The following is a 22,290-nucleotide window of genomic DNA, read 5'->3' as shown; positions in this document are numbered from 1 at the left end:
TATCTTGTGTGTGGGTGGTTTCTCCCAGTTTCAGTCTTGGCAACATCTTTAATGGCCTCTCATGCTTCTAAAACTTCTCCTACGTTTCCTCTCTTCTATTTTTCTTAGCCTACACTTATTCTTGATAGAGAAGAAGGGTAATCACTACATCAGCAAGGAAGCGGCAACTGTTCGTGACCATAATTATTGCTGGAATTAGTAAAATCCCAAGTTGGCTTCTGTCATAGAATGCAAAAATGACTTCATGTTTTCCCTACTCTTCAAAGTTCATCAGCTCCTTTCCTTACCAGTACTTTGAAAGTTTCCAAAACACTTCACGCTGTCTGTCTAGATGGCTTTCCCTCAAGGAGCTGCTAAGACTGGCTTTCTCTTTTCTGTTTATCAGACCAAGAAACCTTGGACTTGGGGGAGGATTTGCCTTAGACCTCCACGTTTGTTACTATGAACCATTTTCCATGTAAAATTTTCCTGATGCTTATACAACCTGTAATAAGACCACAGCCCTTTGAACTCTGAGCAGGTGTAGGGTTTTACAGTGCAATATTTTAAGATAGAATTTGTTTTAATCTTCCAGTTAAGCCTCTTTATACAAACAGAGCTGCCAAGAGAACAAATACAATTCCCTTACAAGTTGTTTGTCTAGTTAACAGTAAGTACGCAAATCAGTTTCCTGTTCACACAAAGGATTTTCTTGTGTTTGAAATCTCTGACCAAAGGGACATTGGCTTGGATTTTTATAGGGAATTCGCAATGGTAACGATCTATAGTGCTCTGTGGACCAGGATGTGAGGTGACTTAGCAAGCAGCTGGTTAGCACCAAACAAGTATGTTGTCTGAGCTTCTGAAAAGGACCTTTGTGTGCCCAGTGCAAAGGCATCACAAAGGGTCTACATGGAAACAGAGGTTCAATGCGCAGTGAAAGATACCAGGAAGTTGGAGGACAGCACAGAGGAAAGGAAAAGGAAAGCCTTATTGTCAAGATAAAATTTGGACAAGGGTTTGCAAATGGCCTGTTTCCCTCAGGTTTTGTGTTCAAGGTTTCCCCTTTTATTTTTCTTATGTATTTCTTCCTTTCTCTTTAAGAAACATGAAAACATTCACATTAATATGTATTCCCAAAGAGCCTCTTCAGTCTTGAGGTCCCTGGGAGGGTTAGATTATTTTTGAAAGACAAGTCGTAGGCAGCATTGATAGCTGAAGCCCTGCGTGCTCTCGGAGGGACGGTGTCGTGGGAGCATTGCTGATTTGTACCCTTGATCCAATACAGAGGTGTTTTATTGGTATAACCTCCACCCACCAAGGAATTAATTGGTGTACTTTGCCCTTTTTTGCTAGGTTCTTTCAATCTCTTCACTCGTTTACCCAAATATATTTCCCTTCAGCCTAGATAAGTTAAATAGAAGTTGCCTATTGCCCTGGGGAGACGAAGATGTTACAGAAGCTGAATAACAAGTAGCACGTTTTTATTTTTTACATTCGAAACTGCTGGTTTTGATGGCAAATGGAAGCATTCACAATCATCCACATAGAACTGGTTTCTCTTGAGACCAGGTCCAAGTAAGTGCAGACATGAAGGAACCCCTTCTAAGTGTGCAGTTTGGAAAATACCGAGAACCAGGATTTGGATGAGGAAACAGCAATTCTCAGGGCAATGTCCCCTCCCCCTAACTATGACATTTTGATTTGACAGCTGTCAAGTATTGATAAGAACTGGTGGTACAGGGGATCTAGGCAGGAGTGAGAGTGGAGACAGTTTCCTCGGCTCTATGTGCAATTGAAGGCACTCGAATTCTCCCTAGTCTCTAGAGTGGGTCACTGACGTAAGTGGAGGGGAGCTTCTGGCCTCTGTGGGTATTGTGGCTGGAATGAGGGGTTATGTCACTGCCAGGAGATTGAGGTCACATGTTAGCAGAGAGATACCAGGATGCTATGTGGGGGCCAGGTCAATATCTGTGGCCCTTCCAAGCACCACTAATAAAATAGGATGAGCCACACGTGGAGCAGGAGGCCAGCCTGGATGGGCCTGACACAGAAGTAGAAGCCTATTGCCTGCTTCCGCAGGGGTGCCATCTGTTTACTTCCTCTCAGAGCTTATTAGCATCTATACCTGGAGAAGGATAATGAGGAAACCATCCAGAACAGAGTGAAGTTTCTTCCTATTAAATTTTTAATTTGAGATCATTGAAGATTCACATGCTGTCAGAAGAAATGATACAGAGAGATCTTGTATCTTCTTTACCCAAACTCTCCTATGGTGACAGCTTGCAAAATCAGTATAATGTCACAACCAGGACATTGACCTTGATACAGCCAAGATGCAGACCATTTCCATCACCATCAAGGTCTTCATGTTGCCCTATTATAATTGTACCTACTTTCTTCCCCAGTCTTTAACATCTGGCCACTACAAATCTGTTCTTCACTTCTATAATTTTGCTATTTGGAGGAAGCCTGTGTTTCTCTGTCACCTTGAAGAATAATGTTGCTGATATAAAATACTAGGTTGGTGACTTTTTTCTTTCAACAGTTTAAATATTTCACTCCACTTGGGGCGCCTGGGTGGCTCAGTGGGTTAAGCCTCTGCCTTCAGCTCAGGTCATGATCTCAGGATCTGGGGATTCAGCCCCAAATTGGGCTCTCTACTCAGTGGGGAGACTGCTTCCTCCCACTCTCTCTGCTTGCTTCTCTGCCTACTTGTGATCTCTGTCAAATAAATAAATAAAATCTTTAAAAAAAAATTTCACTCCACTCACTTCTTGTTTGTGTGGTTTCTGATGAGGAGCCCAGTGTAATTCTTATTCTTGTACCTCTCTAGATAAGGTGTTTTTTTTTTTCATCTAGGTGCATTCAAGATTTTCTTTGTCTGCTTTTTGCTGTTCGAATATGATATGCATAAGCGTGTGTGTGTGTGTGTGTGTGTGTGTGTGTGTGTGTGTTACATTTATCTTGCTTGGCATACTCTGACCTTCCTGGACTTGTGATATGGTGTCTTTCATTAATTTCAGAAAGTTCTTGGCCATTGTTACTTGAAGTATTTTCAAATTATTGAGCAATTCCAGTTACTTTCCCTTTACATATTTTAGAACAATCTTTTCTATGTATCCAAAAAGTCCTCCTGAGATTTGATCAAAATTGCAGTAAACCTATATCATTTTGGGGACATTTGATGTCTTTGCTATTTTGAATCTTCTAATCCATAAACACAAGGTGTCTCTCCATTTAAGTCTTCTTTAATTTCTTTTATTAGTATTTAGTTTTCAGTATACAAGTGCTATATGTGTTTTTCTTAGCTTCACAATATAGAAATTTTAAAAAATTTTAAGTGGATTTTTTTTTTTTTTTTTTTTTTTGGTATTTTTTTCTTATATCCTGGGACCTTGCTGAACTCACATATTAGTCCTAGGACTTCTCCATATATCGTACTAGTGATAGTTTTACTTATTTATTTCCAGTCTACATGCCTTCTATTTCTCTTTCTTGCCTTGTTGAATTGGCTATAACTTCCAGCACTGTGTTGAATAGGAGTGGTGAGACCAGACATCCTTGCCTTGTTCCCATTCTTAGGGGAAAAATGCTTAATCTCCCATTATTAAGTATAATGTTATCTGTAGTTTTTTTTTTTTTTTTTGTAGATGTTCTTAATCAAGAGAATAAGTTCTTCATAAGAGAACAAGTTGAAAATTTCCCACCTCTATCACTATATCTCTGAGTTTTTAATCATGAGTACATATTAAATTTTATCAAATGTTTTCTTCTACATCGATTAACATGGTCATGTGATTTTTCTTCTTTAGCTTATTAATGTGGTAGATTATACTGATTGAGTTTTGATTATTATACCAGTCTTGAATCCCTGGAATAAATCTCACTAGGTCACAACGTGTCATTATTCCTCATTATTGCCAAATACTATATTACTAATATATAGTGTTACTTCCTTGTGATGGTTAATTTCCAATGTCAGCTTGGCTAGTACACAGCACCCAGATATTTGGTCAAATATTATTCTAGATGTTTCAGTGGGAGTATTTTTAAAAATGAAATTAACATTTAAATCACAGGACTTTGAGTAAAGCAGATTACCCTCCATAATATGGGTGGCCCTCATTCAAGCAGTTAAATACCTTAATGGAAGAATATGACCTTCCTTAATGGCTGGAGAATTTTGTCAGTACACTGCCTTTGGACTTAAACTGCAACATTAACTCCTCCTGGGTCTTCTGACAGCCAACACATCTTGTAGATTTTGGACTTGACAGCCTCTGCAATCACATAACCCACTTTCTTAGAATTAATCCCTCCCCATTTCCACACACACACATACATATTCACAGAGACATGGACACACACACACACACACACACACACACACACCCTGTGGGTTCTATTTCTCTGGAGAATTCTAATACACTCCAATATATTTTGGACAAGATATCATAGAACTGGTGTTAATATTTCTTTAAATATTTGATAGAACTTGCTGGTGAACCCATTGGGCCTAAAGATTTCTTTTTTTTTGAATTTCAAAATTATTAATGCAGTTTCCTTACTAATAAGAGCTATCCTTATTATCTATTTCAATCTGGCAGAGTTGTAGTGGTTTGTATTTTTCAAGAAATTCGTCCATCATCTACATTGTCAAATTAAGGTGGGCAGAGTTGTAAGCAATATTCTTACATTGTCCTTCAATGTCCATATGAATTTCCCCAGTTTTGCTCCTGATATAACATGCTGTGTCTTCTTTACTTTTTCTTTTTGCTATATTGTTCTGTCAAAAGAAAGAAAGAAAGAAAGACCCAGCTCCTTATTTCATTGATCATCTCTATTCTTTTTCTGTTTTTAATTTCATTGATTTTTTTCCTGTTATGGTATGATTTTCTTTTTCTGCTTGCTTTGGTTTATTTTGCTCCTCTCTTTCTAGGCTCCTCCTATGAGAACTTAGTTTTTTTTATTTGGGACTTACCCTTTTTTATAATGTATATACTTGAAATTGAAGATTTCTCTCCCAGCACTGCTTTAGCAATGTCCCACAAATTTTGATGTGTTGTATTTTCATTTTCATTCATTTCAGGACATTTTTCAATTTCTTTTGGAACTGCTTTATCTCATGGATTGTTTAGAAGTGTATTATTTAGCTTTCAAGTTGGAGATTTTCCTATTGTAATCTTGTTACAGATTTTCAGTTTGATTTCATAGTGGTCAGAGAATATTCTTCATGTGATTTCATTTCTTTTACATGTGTTGAGATTTGTTTCATGGTCCAGGATATGGTCTGTCTTCGTATATGTTCCAAAGGCACTTGAGAATAATGTTTGTTCTCTTGTTTGAGGAAGTGTTCTATGAAGTGTTGATTAGATCCCGATGGTTATTGTTGTTGCTGAGTCCTTCTGTATCTTTGCTGATTTTTTGCCTACTTGCTCTACCGGTTGTTGAAAGAGGGTTATTGAAATCTTCGACTAAATCATGATTTTATTTCTTTTTTTAGTTCTAGAAGGTTTTGTTTCTCATATTTTGCAGCTCTTTTGTTTGGCCTATATAGATTTAGCACTGATATATTCTCTTGGCAGATCAACTCATCACCCTATAATGCCCCTCTCCAGCTCTGTAATTTTCCCTGCTCTGAAGTCTACTTTATCTGATATTAATATAGCAACTACTGCTTTCATTTGATTAGTGTTTATGTATCTTTTTACATTTTTAAGTTTCCATTTATCTATAGCGTTACATTAGAATGAGTCTCTTAGAGGCAACAGATAGTTCAGACACGGTTTTAAATCCACATTGCCTTTCTCTGTTTTAACTGGTGTGTTTAGACCACTTCCATTTATATTTAACTGTTGCTATATTAGGTTTTGTTTTGCTATTTTATTTTTTAATTTTCTCTTTGTTCTCCTTGGTTTTTTGTTTGCTTGCTTGCTTCTCTGGGTTTTGTTTGTTTTAGGTTTATTTATTTAAATAATCTCTACACTGAATGTGGGGCTTAAACTCATGACCCTGTGCTCTTCCAAAAGAGCCAGCCAAGTGCCCTTCTATTTTCTTTTTCTTATTTTCCTTTGCATTATTTGAGCATCTTTTAGAATTCCATTTTGATTCATCTATGCCGATTTTGAGTGTATCTTTTTGTACAGCTTTTTTCATGCTTACTCTAGATATTACCATATACATCTATATATATCTTACCAAATTCTGTTGTTGGAGATGAAAAAATATTGTACATTATTGAATTCATTTAAAATGATAGTTCTTTTAATCATGTGTGGATAATTTTCAAGGTGAGAAGTATGATAGTGCCATTTCATTACCCAGCCCCCTGTGATTCTTTAAAATTCTTTCAAAGAAATTTTATCCACTGTGATTCTATAAAATTCTTTCAAAGAAATATAACACAATGAAGACTCTCATAAGGTATTGTCCAACTGGAAGGAAAGTTAAGTTGCTTATTTTGTAAAGCTTCCATAATACTCCCTTTAGTTCAGTACAGCTAAGGTCACCAGGAAGAATGAAAAAGCATCTATGAATATCTAATATACATAAGGCATGTGTTTTCTCAAGTTGTCTCACTTTATGGCAAATTCTAATTCACTTTACTCTGGGGAAAAATTCTACCAAATTCATCTTAGAACAAACCTCACTATTACAAGTGCTGGCTGGAAATGACAGAAAATATTTAACTCTCTCTTTCCCATTACCTGGAGAAGAGCTAAGAAGTTCAGATTGGCAGTTCCCTGTCCAGTCTTTAGCTGTCATAGTTAATTATGCTTGCTTTAAACACATCTGAAAGAACCATAATCTAATCATCCATATAGAAGGCTAACTATGGTAGTGCCATGGGCAGGGGTGAAGGGAAACTTGTATCTTTAGTTCCCCTTTAGTAACACAGAATTTCTCATTTCATCTAAGGACTCATTACTCCTGTAGAACATTCATTAAAGCAATAGAACATTGGTATGTTGGGACTTAAAACTCTTACAGATTTGCCACACATTTTCCTGGGGGGGGAAATATCATAAATATTGCAACCCATTAAAGGTTAACACTAGTAGTGGAGAGAACAGATGGGGTTTATCCTCCAAAAGGGTTTTCCATCTTTGGTTTGTAATTTAAGTATTTTATTTTCTGATTTTAGTTACTAAAGAAATTTCAGTATAGACACAGGCTCACTTTTTAAATCTCATTCTGTTTTCTTAGTATGCATTGTGTTCTCCAGTTCTTACTGAAAAAGTAACAGATTTGAATTTGTTCCCTGAAGTTATACATCACTCTAGAGGCCTATTCAGTTTCAATATTTGATGAGGTCTCAGGGATCTGTCAGTATGGTCTGGTGCTTGCAACATCTCCCACTGTTATGGATACCCTCTTCCACAGCCTGAGCTCCTGATTCTAACATTTTAGGAGATAAGAACCATGTTTCAAAATTGGGAAGGGAATAACAAGATGGAAATTTTTTTTTCTCTGTTTTAGGATGTCCAGTTGTTCAAGTTCTTAGCAAAAAGCAATCTAGAAAAACAACTGCATGGAATGAGTCTAAGTTTCTATGGTAAAATACTAGGATTGAATAACTCCCAGAGGATAATCAGATTAATTTAAATTCTTGGCATCTTTGTGAGGCTGGAGGTAAAGTGAACAAAGGGAACCACAGCCCTTCTGCATCGGAGACTTTCCTGCAGGCTTCTGAGTCTGTAATTTGCAGCAGATTGCACATGGCCTGCCTCTCTGAAGGCCGTTCGCCTCTGCAAAGTAGTATTCATCCTCAAGAAAGTCCGTGGAGGCTTTAAAAAAAAAATCCCTCTCACCAATTTCAAATGTATTTATAAAAGGAAATGTGGCATAGAAAAACTCCCCTTCTCCTGATTTCTTTTTTGCCAGCCATTTCTTGAACTCATTATTTAATAAACTTAAAAGGTGAAGTAAACAACTTCGAGGCTGTAATAAACTATTAGTCTCTTTATAAATTTGGGATAAATCTACACATCTGACCTGATTGATAGAGCATACGATAAGTACAAGTTCCTAATAAGTACTCAGTAAATATTTGTTGAGTGAGGGGAAAATATACTCTGGGTATTAATGAGTCCCCCAAAATGGGAAATTTTACCAAAAGTGACAGTGTGTTGAGGAGGTTTTGACTTAAATTTATAGTGCTCTGTATAGTCTTTGAAATAGGAGAGGATGATAGGACAGAGAAAGAGACTTTATTTTACTACAAAAACTGCCATATATGTTATCAGCAGCTCTATTTCTAGAGTTATAGTTTTAAATCATCTTCGGAGAAGCCTTCCTTTGTATTAGAAGACTCACAGAAATGGTCATTTAATTGCCAGGATGTAAAGCAAATACCCACTTCTCTTTTTTAGGGTAAAGTCAACATATATATGAATATAGATGTGCAAGCTAAGAAACTTGTTCTGTATTATATTGAGTATATATATATATATATATATATATAGAGAGAGAGAGAGAGAGAGAGAGAGTATTCTGGAATATATTGAGAATATATTGAGAATATTTCCTCAATATATTGAGGATGTATTGGGAATATTTCCTCCTAAGTATAGATATTTGTAAGAGTGTCAGTATCCCACAGAGAGTGTTATTTAAGTGTGAATAACTTAGGTTCTAGGACGTATGCTTAGAGTCCATGAAGTCAGACCACGACTTGTGGGTGGGTTGGAGTTATCTCCAGAAGAATATTGTTATCATTAATCATCCTGGGATTCAAAGTGAACAGCTTCGGTTGGGTGAACTGTTAACCTGCTCCTCTCTCTGAGAAAGGAACAGAGCATCTGTAGTGAAATGCCAGCAGTGGTAGGTAAGCTGATGTCTGCCACATGGAAAGAACAAAGCAAGAATTTGAGATCTTAAGTTCAGGCCTATGAGTCACTTGAACTAACTGTGTGGTATTTTACACCATATTTTGGGTGTTCCCAAGCATTTAATAAAGTTTTGTTAAATACCACAGTCTGAGGTGTCTGTGTTTTGGGGAATTGAGGGAGATGCTTCTGTTTGTGGCCTGAGTCCATCCCAGTACCACAGCAGAGGCATGGGGGGCAGGGGGTGGGGAGGCAGTCATAATGTGGCAAGAGGTGACAGTCATTCTCTGAAGCTGCAGACAATCAGAGTGAGGATGCTGGGCTGAGGTGTTGAGTCACCAACAACAGTGAGATCTTCATAAATTTTTAGGGGAGAAGAACTCAATGGGATGTTGGACCCAGTAAGAATTTCTGGATAGAGGTATGGAGACTTTGTGCATTGCATTTTTAATGTGGACACTTAATAGCTTGGCTCATGTGAATCTCAATCTGGAAACTCATGCCCACACTAATTCCTTTTCTTTATTTTCTATAAATTAACTGAATATTGACTATAAGCCCTTATGTCACAAGGGAGGCAGGAAGTTCACCCTCAGTCATTCTGAGTCTTCCATTTCCCTGGCTTTATGCCAGAATTCTTGATTCTGAGATCTTTCTTTGTCACCTGATGATGCTGAGTTCCCTGTCTTTCCAGTCAGCTTGGTCTCCTCAGGTTTTCTGCTTGCTTACATCCAAGGTGCATGTGAGTATGGGGCTCTTCATAGGGCCTAACGTCCTGGGCCTCCAGAATCTACCCTGCCTGGTGTTCCATATAGCTTATCCTTCTGAGATTGTGCTACATCCCTGAAGTAATGTCAGAGAGCAGGGACAGGCTCCAGCTGCTGGTGAGACACACATGCCTCTCTTGTTGTCCTTTCAGTAGTGGTGGGAATCCTTCCCTGACTCCCATGTTCCTATCAGAGGCACCTTTTCATCTCCTCTCTCTTCAGTGAGCTTAGACTTTGGAAAGAAAAATCTAGAAAGGAAGTTATCTCATGGTCAGCTTCTCCTTATACTCTGTCCTTTTACACAGAGCTTCTGGGTCTTAGGCACAATCACACAGAGCAAGCCACCTTTCTATTGTGGGAATAAAACAGATCAATACATGGAGAAAAATGTATTAATAATTTGAAAAAGCATTCTGCTACAGGATGACAAAAGACATGTGAGCCTATTTTTTCAGCCATAGTCTAGAGGAATTTGAGGAGCCCTGGTTGATATATATTTTTAGGATGCCAAGTTGAGAATGAATCTGTGTCGAGAAGTGTTAGTTCCCTGATCCCAAGGAGTACTCTAACTGGAGTAAGAACATCAGACACAAGCCCAGTTCTGAAACTTACTAGCTCTATGACTTCGAGTAGTTCACTTAACTTTTGTCATAGAGGCTTAGCTATTTAGGCTTGCTGGTCATAGGTCTCTGTCACAACTACTCAATTCTGCCATTATAGCAAGAACAGAGCCCAGACAACACCTAAATGAATGAACATGATTGCTTTCCAGTAAAACTTAATTTATGGACAGCAAAATTTGAATATCATATAATTTTTGTTCCATTAGTTATTCTTTGATTTTTGTTGTTGTTGTTCGGTTAATGAAAAATACAAGAACTCTTCTGGGCTCACTGGCTATGCTGAAACAGGATTTGGCCTGTGGCTATAGTTTGTGGACTCTTGTTGTGGACTCTGAGATTATATCTCTAATGTCTAGGGCTCAGTTTCCCCATATGCAAATGAGAAAGCTGTAACTCACAGGGTCATCCGGATAAATAGAGGCATAATTTTTTACTTTGCTTGATAAATTTAAGGCATATTTGCATAATATGCTGTATGCACTGAGGAGACCCAATGCCTGCATTTAAGATCAAGCAGATAGAGCTACAATGGATAATCTTTGCAGATGCCCCGTAACTGATTGTCTTTGTTTCTCCACCTGTGTAGCATAGAATCCATGCCACTGACTTGAAGGGAGAGTTTTGTAGTCTTTAAAAGTAGACTATGTGTGGGATTCCTTCCTTTAGAAAATGCCTATTCTGGTAGTCATCCTTTCCTTGCTTACTTGTGTTGATGACGTGGATAAGATGACTTTGCTATCAGAATTCCCGTCTTCTACACAGCGCATCAAAACAGAAAGATTCAGAAACTGTCTTGACCTGATGAGGATTCTTGATTAGTTACTTTCTTTAGGTCTTGGTTGTGTTGTCTCTGTTACGCTTATGAGAATATGCATGAACATTGAATGTAGGCTGTAATACACTAATTTTGAGTGTATCTATTACATTCTAAATCAAAAGATCAAGGTGGTGGAATTTTTTGGTGACAACCACAACATATCAAAATTATCTGTGAATATTTCCAGCAGGAATTCTAAACCCATTTACGTACAGAGCCAGCCAGATAAGATAAATGTCTTAAGGAGCCTTAAGGTGTAAGACAATTGAAAATAGTGAGAATTGTACTGTGCTGCCCCAGACTCTTAAAAACATTTACTTAAAAATCGATTTAAAAAGCGTGGGGGACCTGGGTGGCTCTGTCGGTTAAGTGCCTGCCTTTGGCTCAGGTCATGATCTCTGGTACCTAGAATGATGCAGCTCTCAGATCCTTGCTCAGCAGGGAGCCTGCTTCTCCCTACAGCCTGCCGCTCCCCCTGCTCGTGTTCTCACTCTCTCTCTCTCTCTCTTTCTCTCTCTGACAAATAAATAAATACAGTCTTTAAAAAAATAAATAAAAATAAAAAGCAAAAAACATAATGAGCAAACAGACCCCAAAACACTATTCTGGCTAAACCCAATAAATTGGTCAGTTAAATGTCTTTGTTTCTGTAACCACACAGAGAGAGTGAGTGTTGCAAAAGTTATGCAGTCCTAGGGGCCACAAGTCTTGGTTCTAACATTTCCTAGTTGTCAACTTTGGGATTAGATATTTGGTAAAAACATACTTGATGAGGATTAAATAAAATCATCAATTTGAAAATACTTTGGTTAACTATAAATTGCAATGAAAATGTTAGCATAACTGATGGCTGGTAAATACAGGTCGCCAACAGGGCTTCCACTATTTGTGGTTTCTTTCATACCGATTTGATTTAATTAGCAGCTAGGCGAGAAGGTACACCTTTTTATTATAAGACCTGTGATTATATTACCAACCTTTTTTCTTTTAACTAGAACTTACTGTTACTGTTGTTTAGACCCATGTGACAAAGAGTTGGTGCTGGGATAATTCTTTCTCTCCTATTCTCCTATAATCCTTTGTGCTGTCATCCTGTGAAAAAGGTGATATCAGATAATAAACTCTTGGTGGGACTTATTTGTGACATTTGGGAAAATGAATTCAGGAGTTATTAGATAATATGTCATGGGATTTTCCCACCCAGGAACAAAGATTTGGCTATTTTTGGATTTGAATACTAAGGGTCCTCCTTTGTTAAACAAAAGTAAATAAGTAAATGTAAATCTTATAGTTGGACGTGGTCAGACATTTAAATGTCATCTTACCACAGGTTTGTGTTATTGAGAATGTATTGAGTATCTGACTCCAGATACTCAATTTCTTTGAAGCCGGGAATATGAACTATTTTTGGTTTTGTTTTGTTTTGCCATAAAAGTTCTCATTTCATTTAGGTATGGGAAATCTCATGGACCTGTCTCTTACTGTGAACTTTGTCCCGGTGTACTAGTACTTTTATTTTAAAAAGGTTATTTCCTACTTGAACTTGATTCTCCTCTGTTTAGCAAAAAAGCTCTCTTGTGTCTGGGAAATCTTAATAAAAGAGCAGGGGAAAATTATCATACTGATTTACTCTTTACAATTTCCTTTTTTCTTTTTTTTTTCCCCTCTAATTTTTTTTTTTTTTTTAAATTACTGGAGTCAGACTTTTTGAATCTCAGGCATTTGATTAATCAAGTCTTTTAAAAATGTTTCCTTTCATCTTTTGGAATAGTGTTGTCTCTGCAGCCCCTCTACTTGATAATTGCCAAATTAATATTTTGGCTTAGGCCTGCAACATTCATCAACACTTCTCCATTTGTTGCATTAAACCCAAAATTCTTTACTTCAGTGTAATGTGGAAGGGAATGATTGAATTTGGGGATAAGCAGGGAGGAGTATAGGAGATAATTAAAATTTGATTCAATTCATTCTTTCCCTGAAATGCATTTAGGCAGAAAACATCATAGTTTCTTTGCTTTTGCTGAACTTCAAGGAATCCTAGGGCACCCCTTTCACATTTCTGAGCTGGTTTCTCCAATGACATGGCTTCCTGATAGTCTTTAACAAGTCATTTGCTGTGATTTCAGCTTGCCATGAAAATATGTGGAAGAACACCAACATAATAATAAAACTAAATTGGGGCGCCTGGGTGGCTCAGTGGGTTGGGCCGCTGCCTTCGGCTCGGGTCGTGGTCCCGGGTCCTGGGTTCGAGCCCCGCGTTGGGCTTTCTGCTCAGCGGGGAGCCTGCTTCCTCCTCTCTCTCTGCCTGCCTCTCTGCTTACTTGTGGTTTCTCTCTGTCAAATAAATAAATAAAAAAAAAAATAATAATAAAACTAAATTGTTAAATTCAGCATTTATTTAAATTAGATATTACACATTCAATTAAACTTTCTTGCTGAGAAAATTTAATGACTTGTGAAAAAAAAGGATTGAAACTATACATGTATTTCTGTGAATGTTTGGAATGTTAGAGAACTTCTTGACTTACTTGTTAAGTGTTTTAATTTTCTGAATTTCTGGTTGTCAACCAAATATATTACCTGAAGATTTGCTAAATTTTCGTTAAGAAGTAGGGTCCTCAGTTTTCTAATTGTCTTGTAATATTTATACCAGATATTTGAAAGATTATTAGGCTACTTCAGCAACCTAACTGGCTTGTAAGAAAATAGACTTTGCGACATTATGGAGCGAAATCTGATTTTTAGTTCATTTGAACCAGGTGTTGGGGGTATAGCTCAATGGTAGAGCATTTGACTGCATTTGAACCAGGTTTTGAGCACAACTGAAGATTACTATTCACTCCTTTAGAGGAAGAGCCGAAAATGGAAATGAGCTTTGGGGGTATACAGTGGTGTAAATATCCAGCTGGGAATGTGAATTTTCCATTTAGAAAAGCCTTAGAGGACAGCAACACCTCTTCCCACTACCACTCCTCCTCCCCCAACTATTCCCATCCCACCCCATAAAACCTGGATATTTAAAGAATGCTTGTTACTAAGATTCACTACCAGAGATTAGTCTTTTCATCTTTAGGTGGAACCTTCTTTCCACTTCTCTTTTGGAGATCACCTGGATCTGAGGCTAGTAACCCAGAGGACCTTCTTGTAAGGATGGTTTTGCCAGGTAACGAGAGCCTTGATGTTGGCTTCTTCACTGGCTCATCTTGGATATTTAGAGGTGACAGGCTCAATTAATTATTAACTTCATTTCTAGCTCTGCCTGTTATTTTATCTCCACTGTCAGTCTGCTTTCCTACTAAGGGCTCACCAGGGCATTTGGAAGGGGAAATTGACCTAGAAGTTAACATCCCCCTATCTGGGATATGATGGGATTTTCTTTTCTCCCCTTCCCTACTTTCCATCTTTCTTACTTCCCACCCCGCCCCATATCCCTTGGGATTAAGACAATCTCTGGTGAAATAAAGAGCTGGAAACTTGATGATCATAACAGCTCAAAATTGTGGAGATGGTCCTTTGTCTTGGAGATAGTCCACTCTTCAGAAATAGAGATTTAAAGCTTTCTCACAGAAATACACAATGAGAGCCATGTTGTTTGAAACAATGGGCAAAACTTCAAGGTTGGAACAGAGTGACCTAGTCGGTCCTAGAGAAATAGAAAGACTCAGGACATCATGGGGTTTGAGGAGGTGAGAAGGAGAAAGGACCAGAGAGAATGGATTTCTGAAGTGGATTCTATAAGGGCTGAAGCAAATCCATGGAAGAGGTTCTTTTTGGAACCATGGAAAAGTACCTTGAGTCACTTTCTGGTGTAGGTGTGTGTTCATGATCAGGGAGTTGTAAATTGGTTTCATTTCAGATCATGGACTGCACCTGTACATACTTGCTGACATTACATGTGAAACTCTGAACTTATATACAAATATAGGAAGATTCTAGCTTTGTATGAAACAGTACTTACTGGCAGAATCTGTGTGTTTTGTTTTGGAATGAACACCTGAGTCAGTGTTGTAAAGCTATTAGGAGCCGGAAATTCAATCACTCCCCTCTCCCCACTGCCTTTTTTTTAGTCAGATTTGGAATCTTTATTTTATAGTCAGGATCCATAACCAGATTATGTACAAGTTGCATTTTGTAGAAGACACTTCCCACTGGTCTGCAAGAAGCAATTTTCCTTTTGGGAAAAGTCTTTTTTCTGGGAATGAAAGTGTGACAGCTCTGCTTGAATTCTGCCCCAAACCAATGTATCTTAAATTGTAGGAACTGAAATAACATTCAGCAGGAATACCACCTGTGTTAAAATGCATGTTCCTGGGGACTAAAACCAAAGACCAGAAATTTGAATTCTTGCTGTTTACTCATGCTCTGTAAATTTGAGAGCCTTTGTTAAGGAGCGTTAATCAGGTTTACTCTGTGTTAAATTCTCTCTTCCATTTCTTATCTCCCTTCCATTTGAGGAGATTCATGTGTGTCTATGAACTCTTGCATTATAAAAGTAGTGGTGATTCTCATGTTTGCTGTGATATTTCTGACTTCTATTGTTGTCGCTGGTAGACAGAAGAGTTTCAGGGAGTATTTGTTGAACTGGTCTAATTAAATCAAGAAGTAGTGATGTAGTCAGACTTATGGGAGAGCTAGAGCTGTTTGCCTGAGTCATTCTGTATTAGCCCAGTAAGAATTAAGTCCCAAAGTCTTCCCCAAAGTTAGTGCCTAACTGCTCCCTTTGTGTGGGAAATAGTTTACTTGAAGGGGATGCGTGAAAGAGGAATGGGATACAATTCCTTCTAGCCCATTAATTACAGGGTAGCTTTCCTTTGCCCATCCTTTATTTTTCCTGACATAATTTTGTGCTGTCCGCACCTCCTTGACACAACAATAACAGAAGAGTATATTTTGTTTTGGTCTGAGTTTTGGTCCAACAGGAAAAATCAGTGTTGTCTGTTTTCCCAAGGAGATGTTGTCCCAGGACACTTTTCCCAAAGGACCACAGTGCTGATTCACCCATTCTTTATTTATTTTTATTGCTTTAATTTTATTTCACTTCTCCACTCGCTAAATGCTAATCAGAGACATGCCATAAAGAAATATAGTCTAGAGGACATGAAAAAACAGACCTCATGGCTGTTTACTCTGCTGGCAATGATTCTACTCTTCCATACCCCCATTTTCCCCAGTTTGAAGTTTGCCTTCCATGACAGTTTTCTGTCCACAGGTGAGCTGCTTATGGATACAGGTATGGTGCCACCTTGCAATGTGACAAACCTCTGATAAGACAATGAAACTTTGTCCTTTGACCATCAGTCTAGCTGTGTGTTTTTCTTTGTCCCGTGGTTATCTGGGATATCTAAAAACAAAGTATTCTGCAAGTGTGTAGGTTACCTGATGGCTGATGTCTGAAGGGCAAGTATTCAGGAATTACTCCTAAAGAATCCCTTTTGTTTTGTTTCCTTCCAATACAAAAGTTATGGGATCTATTCAAACCCATCATCTTGAACTTGAGTTTGCTACTGGGGAGACTAGCTGGGTTCTGGACTTTACGCTGGCGACACTTAATAAACATTTATTTTTTCTTACTAGGAATCCTTACATATCTTCATCAGAGACCACAGGGGTGACACTATTATTAAAGAAAATTGGGGCTTCTTGTAAACATTCTGGAGTGTCCTCAACCTCTTGGAAGGGCTGGGATCCCCGCTCAGCTTCCAGCTGCTGAATTTTCCTTTCCTTTTCCTCTAAAACATCTTCCAGCTGGGTGATCTTCTCAGTCTGAAGGGAAACCTGTGTCGACAACTCCATAATCAGGTTAATTTTTCGATCACCTTCTTCCACAGGCGGGAGACCACCACAGGACTCTTCCCGAGCATTGTCTTCTAGAGCAAAGAAGAAAAAGAAAGTCTGAGCAGTTTTAATTGGATTTCCCAGAACTCAAAAGAGAGGGAAGATGAAAAAGCTTTATTTCTCACGTTCTTAAAAGGGAACTCAGAGGTTGCGTCATCTGGTCAGATAGACAGAGAATGGAATCTGGATCCGGTGAGGGGAAAGTTTCTGGGTGCTCATGAAAAAAGAACTTGGAAGCCTCCAGAGAGGGAGGAGAATCAGTTTTTGCCAACTCTTTTTTGTACACATTGAACTTTTAATTAACCATGGGAATGAGCACTCCTTGAAAATCCAATCTATAAACAACAGCCATCCCAAGTTTCATAGTATCCTTTTGCCTAAGAATCTTTCACAAGAGTGACTATCAAGTAGAGATATACTTTAAAATTGAATTTTCACTCAACTCGGAAAACAAAAAAAAGTTGTTATTCCCCCTTCTGGAGGATGTGATGAGAAAAGACTAGTTCCTTAACCAAAGTCAGCTTTACAGTTGGCAGGGGTGTAATTTGAGGTGATCCAGGAAAAGCTATTAGCATGGTATGTGCCATTGAGATTCTTTTTTTAAGGTCTGAAGCTTTTTCAGCATCTCTTAATAAAAATTACCAGTATCTCCTAGAGGGAAAAGCTTATCCTTTATAACTTCTGACCCCTCAGATAAGGATAAAAGCCTGAGGAAAGAGGGAGAAGGAGGCTCCAATAAGGAGATAAAATTTTGGTGGCTGACAGTAGGGAAACCTTAAAAAAAAAAAAAAAAAAAAAAGAAGTCCCAGTAGACCATCAAAAAATGTAGCTGCTAAAAGCAAACCTCATCCAACTGGGGTTTAGTAGGATCACCCTCCTTTACCACTCTCATCCTGGAATTTCCACCATTAAAATCACGTCTCTATGTTACATAAAGTGCAGACATTAGTTGTAAGTAAGGGTTGTCAATTGCTTGGGTGTCATTGTAGAAATAATGGAGCTAATAGTGTATGAATGAATGGTATTGACAGCCGATTACTGTGGTTAAAGGTCCAACATTTACTCAGTCCTCAGTGAACACAAACCCCACAGCTGCACCCTAGGGAAATCTAACTGCAGGTCCAGGAGACAGATGCCTGCTACTATTGTGTGAAGATGGGGCAGCTTTGCTGTGATGGCCCATGCAGGCAGGGAATCACTCACTTCTCAGCAAATAAAACTCATTTTTGTTTGTTTGTTTTCTAATTTCCCCCAAGGGATCCTGGGATGAAAGCTTGAACACTGACATGCACAGTGGCCAGGATGCTTTGGGCCTCCCAGAATTGATGAGAAGGAAGATCAGGATGTTCTCTGCTCTTAGCAGTTGTGCTTAGTGATGTCCTACATTTCGAGAATCCAGGGGGGAAGTTTTTGTTCTGAAGATGGGAAATTTTAACACTAATACTGAAGGAGATGGTAGTTTGCCTGCCTTTCTTTACAAGCTATGAAAAAAAAATCTCCATATCTCAAAGGAGCATGTAGTTTGTTGTCTGAAATGAGATGTACTGTGAATATAAAATACACATTTGATTTTGAAGGCTTAGTGTGAAAGAAATGTGAACTATCTCATTAGATTTTAAAAATTGGATATGTGTGAAAACAATATTTTGGATCTGTTGTGTAACATAAGATACATTTTAGGACAATATTCACTCATTCGTTTTTCTTGTTTTAAAAATGTGGCTCCTAGAAAATGGAAATTTTTTATGTGGCCTGCATTGGTGGCTCTCACTTTTCTGATGGCTGGTCCTGGGCTCGAGTTTCCTTTTGGATAAGCACTTTCTGAAATCCAGGAAGATGGGTTCCTCGTAGGTGGTTCTAGCTAACATGTATGGTTGTTATTTGGGAGGGAGGATTGTTGACTCTCAACTGTTAGCACACAATTCATTTTTCTGTTACTTCCAAAGGTGGAGGTATGGAAATCTGGGCTTGGGAGAGTGGGTTCTTGTGGGTTGAAGTGAGTTTCCATGGGAGCAGAGAGAAAAGACAGAAAGTGGCAACAAGAGGCAGTGAGAAGATAGAAAGGAAAGGAACAGTGGGCAGGATAGGGAAGGCAGGGCCTTCGTGAGGCTCTGGGATGGAGAAGGGCCTCGGAAGCCTCCCTCCTTGTTGGCCCGGCTTGTCCTCTTTCTCCTTCACCTCTTCTTCCGTCTTTTCTTTCTCCAGTTTTTCCTCTCTTTTCAGGAGGAGTTATTTCCTACCAATTTACACGACTAAAAAAAGGTGTTTAGTGCCATTACAGAAGGCAAACTGGTCAAAAGTGTTTGTTTTTAAAAGAATGCAATATAGGTGGAATACTTTGTTCATCTGATTCTAGTGATAAAGGGGTAAAAATTCTGCAGGATGGCATTACCTGGGAATTGCTGTTACTAGGTCTACATCTTCTGTCTCTGCCCTCCCAGAGAGAGTAATCGAGAGAGAAGGTAGAGAGAGAATGAGGAAGAGAGACTGGATGTCTTGGTTAGCTCAAGCTGCCATAACACAATACCAAACCATTGCCAGGGGGCTTGAACAACAGAGATTTATTTTCTCACAGTTCTGGAGGCTGATAGTTTGAGTTCCAGGTGCAAGCATAGATGGGTTCTGGTGAGAACTCCACCTGGTTTGCGGAGAGCAACCTTCCCACTGGGTCCTCCCATGGCACAGAGAGAGACCACAAGCTCTCTGATGTTTTCTTCTAAGGTCACTCATCTCATGACCCTACCCTTATGACCTCACTGAAACTTAATCACTCCCAAAGGCACCATCTCCAAATGCTGTTGCATTGGGGTTAGGGATTCAACATATTAATTTCATTGGGGACACAATTCAGACAATAGCACAAGTAAAAGACAATTGGAAAAGGAGAGTTAGCACAAGGGCCTTGATTCTCACTGTATTGTTTTCATGTATTAAATGAAAATGCTGATAAGAAGATAAGTTAAAGTGCATCTACATACCAGCTTTTTTAGATTCCTCATTTAAGTGATACCTTATAGTATTTGTCTTTCTCTGTCTGATGTATTTTACCAAGCATAATGTACTTAAAACCTGACCTGATCGAAAAAGAGTGGAGTGGGATTTACTAAGAGATGGGGGATAGGGAGGGAGGAATTGGAGAGGTATTGGTCAAAGTGTACAAATTTCTAGTTATAAATTCTGAGTAATGTGTAACATAATGATAATTAAAAATACCATACTGCAAATTTGTAAGTTGCTGGGAGAATAGATTTTAAATGTTTGCTCCACAAAATAGAAATGGTAATTCTGTGATGGGATGGTATTCTTAGCTAACTTTGTGGTGGAATTGTTTTGCAAAATACACGTGCATCTCGTGAATACATGGTGCATTTTAAACTTAAACCAGGTTTTAGGCCAATTATAATCTCAATAAAACTGGGGAGAAAAAAAGATAAAAAGAAGCATATATACCAAGAAGGAAATTTCTCATACAGATATATTTTACTATTTAATGACCTCTTCACACATACAATGAAAATATTTTTGTTCTGTTTCTAAACATATTACAAATCACAGAAACATTTTAAACTCTTCAATGAAGTGGAGAACTCCAGAATAGGGACTCATATCCTATCTGTAGTGGATATAGCCCAAGGCCACCCCAGTGATTTGTCCAGACTCCACCACTAATCTCTGCCTGATCTGCTGTGCCCCATTCTCCTGAAGTCAAGGCTCCCTTACCCAGAAGCCCCTTACAGTTCTACTCATCCCCACATCTCAAACACTGGTGGTCCTTCCTAGATTTTCATTAGCAGCTCATATAGTCTTGCCAAGGTCACATCTGCCTGAAGCATGGAGGATTCTGTCATCTGACTGGATAATCTCAGGAATGGTTAGCCCCATTCCCAGGGGATCCAGGAGACACAGAGACAAGAGAAATTCTCCTGTCACAGGGAAGGAGAAAACCTGATTAGCCATAGTCAGGGTATGACATCACAATTGCTACCATTGCAGAGGTTTTTACAAGTACATGCTGTTTTTCATGATTTCCCCTCCTTCCACTTCAATTTAAAATAGGCGTGAAGCAAGAATGAGAATGATGGCTTAGGGTCATGGTGATGAGGGAATGGGACGTGGCAGTTGTGCAAGGTTAAAAAGGTTTAGAAAGAAGACAGACAACAGGGGCATTCTTTTGCTCACAGCTGGGGCAGGCTGGGCTCACTTTTTGATGTAGCCTTGAAAGACAAAAAAGGCCCAGAAAAAATTGTGCCATTTGCCTTAGACCATTTCCAGCTTCTCATTCTTAATAGCATTAAGCCCTTCATGCCTTAGCAAAGTGCTGTATGTGAGTTATATCAAAAATACCAGTAACTAAAGAGATAATAGCAGAGGTCATTATAGTTTGAGTAGCTTAGAGACTTAGATTCAGCTTAGAATTGGTATTTGGGACCATCTGATCTCACCTGCACATTACACCTGAACATCCCTATTAATTAGGGAATTCCATCTGCAACATCCCTAACTGATGCTTTTTTAAGTGGCTCTCAGGCATGAGTGTCTTCTCCCTCTCTTCATAGGTCAACTGCCAGTAGTAATCAATGAGTAAAATTTGCCTTTTATCGTCAGTGTGGCTTCACGTTGTTAGAGAGATACCCGGTGGGTAGAAAGCTGTGATGGGCAGACTGAAGGAGAGCAGGATACGGCTTGTTGCTAATCAGAGAAAGGACATATGGTGTAATACTAGGTTCAAAGACCTAAATCACATGGAGACATTGCTTTGTGCATCCGGGAAGTTAGTAGTTTCGTGTCCACAGTGATGCATTGCTGAAGGGTGACCCAGTGAATGTCTGGGAGCCTTTTTTTAGATTTTCTAAACACTTGTTTCTAAAAATGGGTGTTTCCCCTTTGGATCCCTTCACTCATGCCACCAATGTAAAAATGTTGAATGAACACAGAAATGCTAAGAACCACTGATCTAGTTTCTGCTTCCCATGCCTTTCATGATGGGAAGCACACATCTCCCCAGGCAGGTCTCCACAGTCATTTTAAAAATTAATTCATTAGTAATTAGTCACTGGGACCCTGCATATAGAGAATGAATGAGATGCGCACTTGGCTCCCACATTCACAGTTCCACGCTTGGGCAGGGGAGAGGCGGCGCTGAGTTGGACCCCAAAGGACATTCAGGATTTAGCCTAAACAAACATCTGTGCTGCGTACTACCTCATCAGTGTTTACTTTTCTCTCTGCTTTTCAAGCTAATGACCAAGACTGCCAAGTGTTTACTCAATAAGAAAGACTCTTCCCGGTGAGGTGATTAAATACCTTTATTTCATCAGAGCCACCCAGGATTACTGTTTGGCCTAAGAGACTATGTCAGCTTCCTCCTCTGTACAAATGCCCATCACTCTGACTCACCTTCATGTGGTTTTGGAAGCTGTATATATTTCTCAGTAACC

The 22,290-nt window shown here is 38.8% G+C and overlaps 1 protein-coding gene and 1 long non-coding RNA gene across 5 annotated transcripts in view; one reads left to right on the top strand and one right to left on the bottom strand.

Moving 5' to 3' along the window:
* The window catches only part of LOC125099702 (uncharacterized), a 268,859-nt gene that overhangs the window by 131,214 nt on the left and 115,355 nt on the right, over window positions 1-22,290 (top strand). The gene's annotated exons all lie outside the window — the stretch shown is intronic.
* CCDC192 (coiled-coil domain containing 192) overlaps window positions 16,017-22,290 on the bottom strand; it is a 204,915-nt gene continuing 198,641 nt past the window's right edge. For 3 of the 4 annotated variants that reach the window (XM_047728991.1, XM_047728993.1, XM_047728994.1), the window contains one exon: window positions 16,017-16,884. In XM_047728991.1, coding sequence (XP_047584947.1) covers window positions 16,598-16,884 — 287 coding nt within the window. In that variant the 3' untranslated portion in view covers window positions 16,017-16,597. The remainder of the gene's footprint in view (window positions 16,885-22,290) is intronic. The other variant, XM_047728992.1, reaches the window with a different exon arrangement.

This window comes from Lutra lutra, chromosome 5 (genome assembly GCF_902655055.1).
Source record: "Lutra lutra chromosome 5, mLutLut1.2, whole genome shotgun sequence".
Taxonomy (NCBI): Eukaryota; Metazoa; Chordata; class Mammalia; order Carnivora; family Mustelidae; genus Lutra; species Lutra lutra.
The sequence above is the reverse complement of the archived record's forward strand: the minus strand, read 5'-3'. Positions and strand labels throughout refer to the sequence as shown.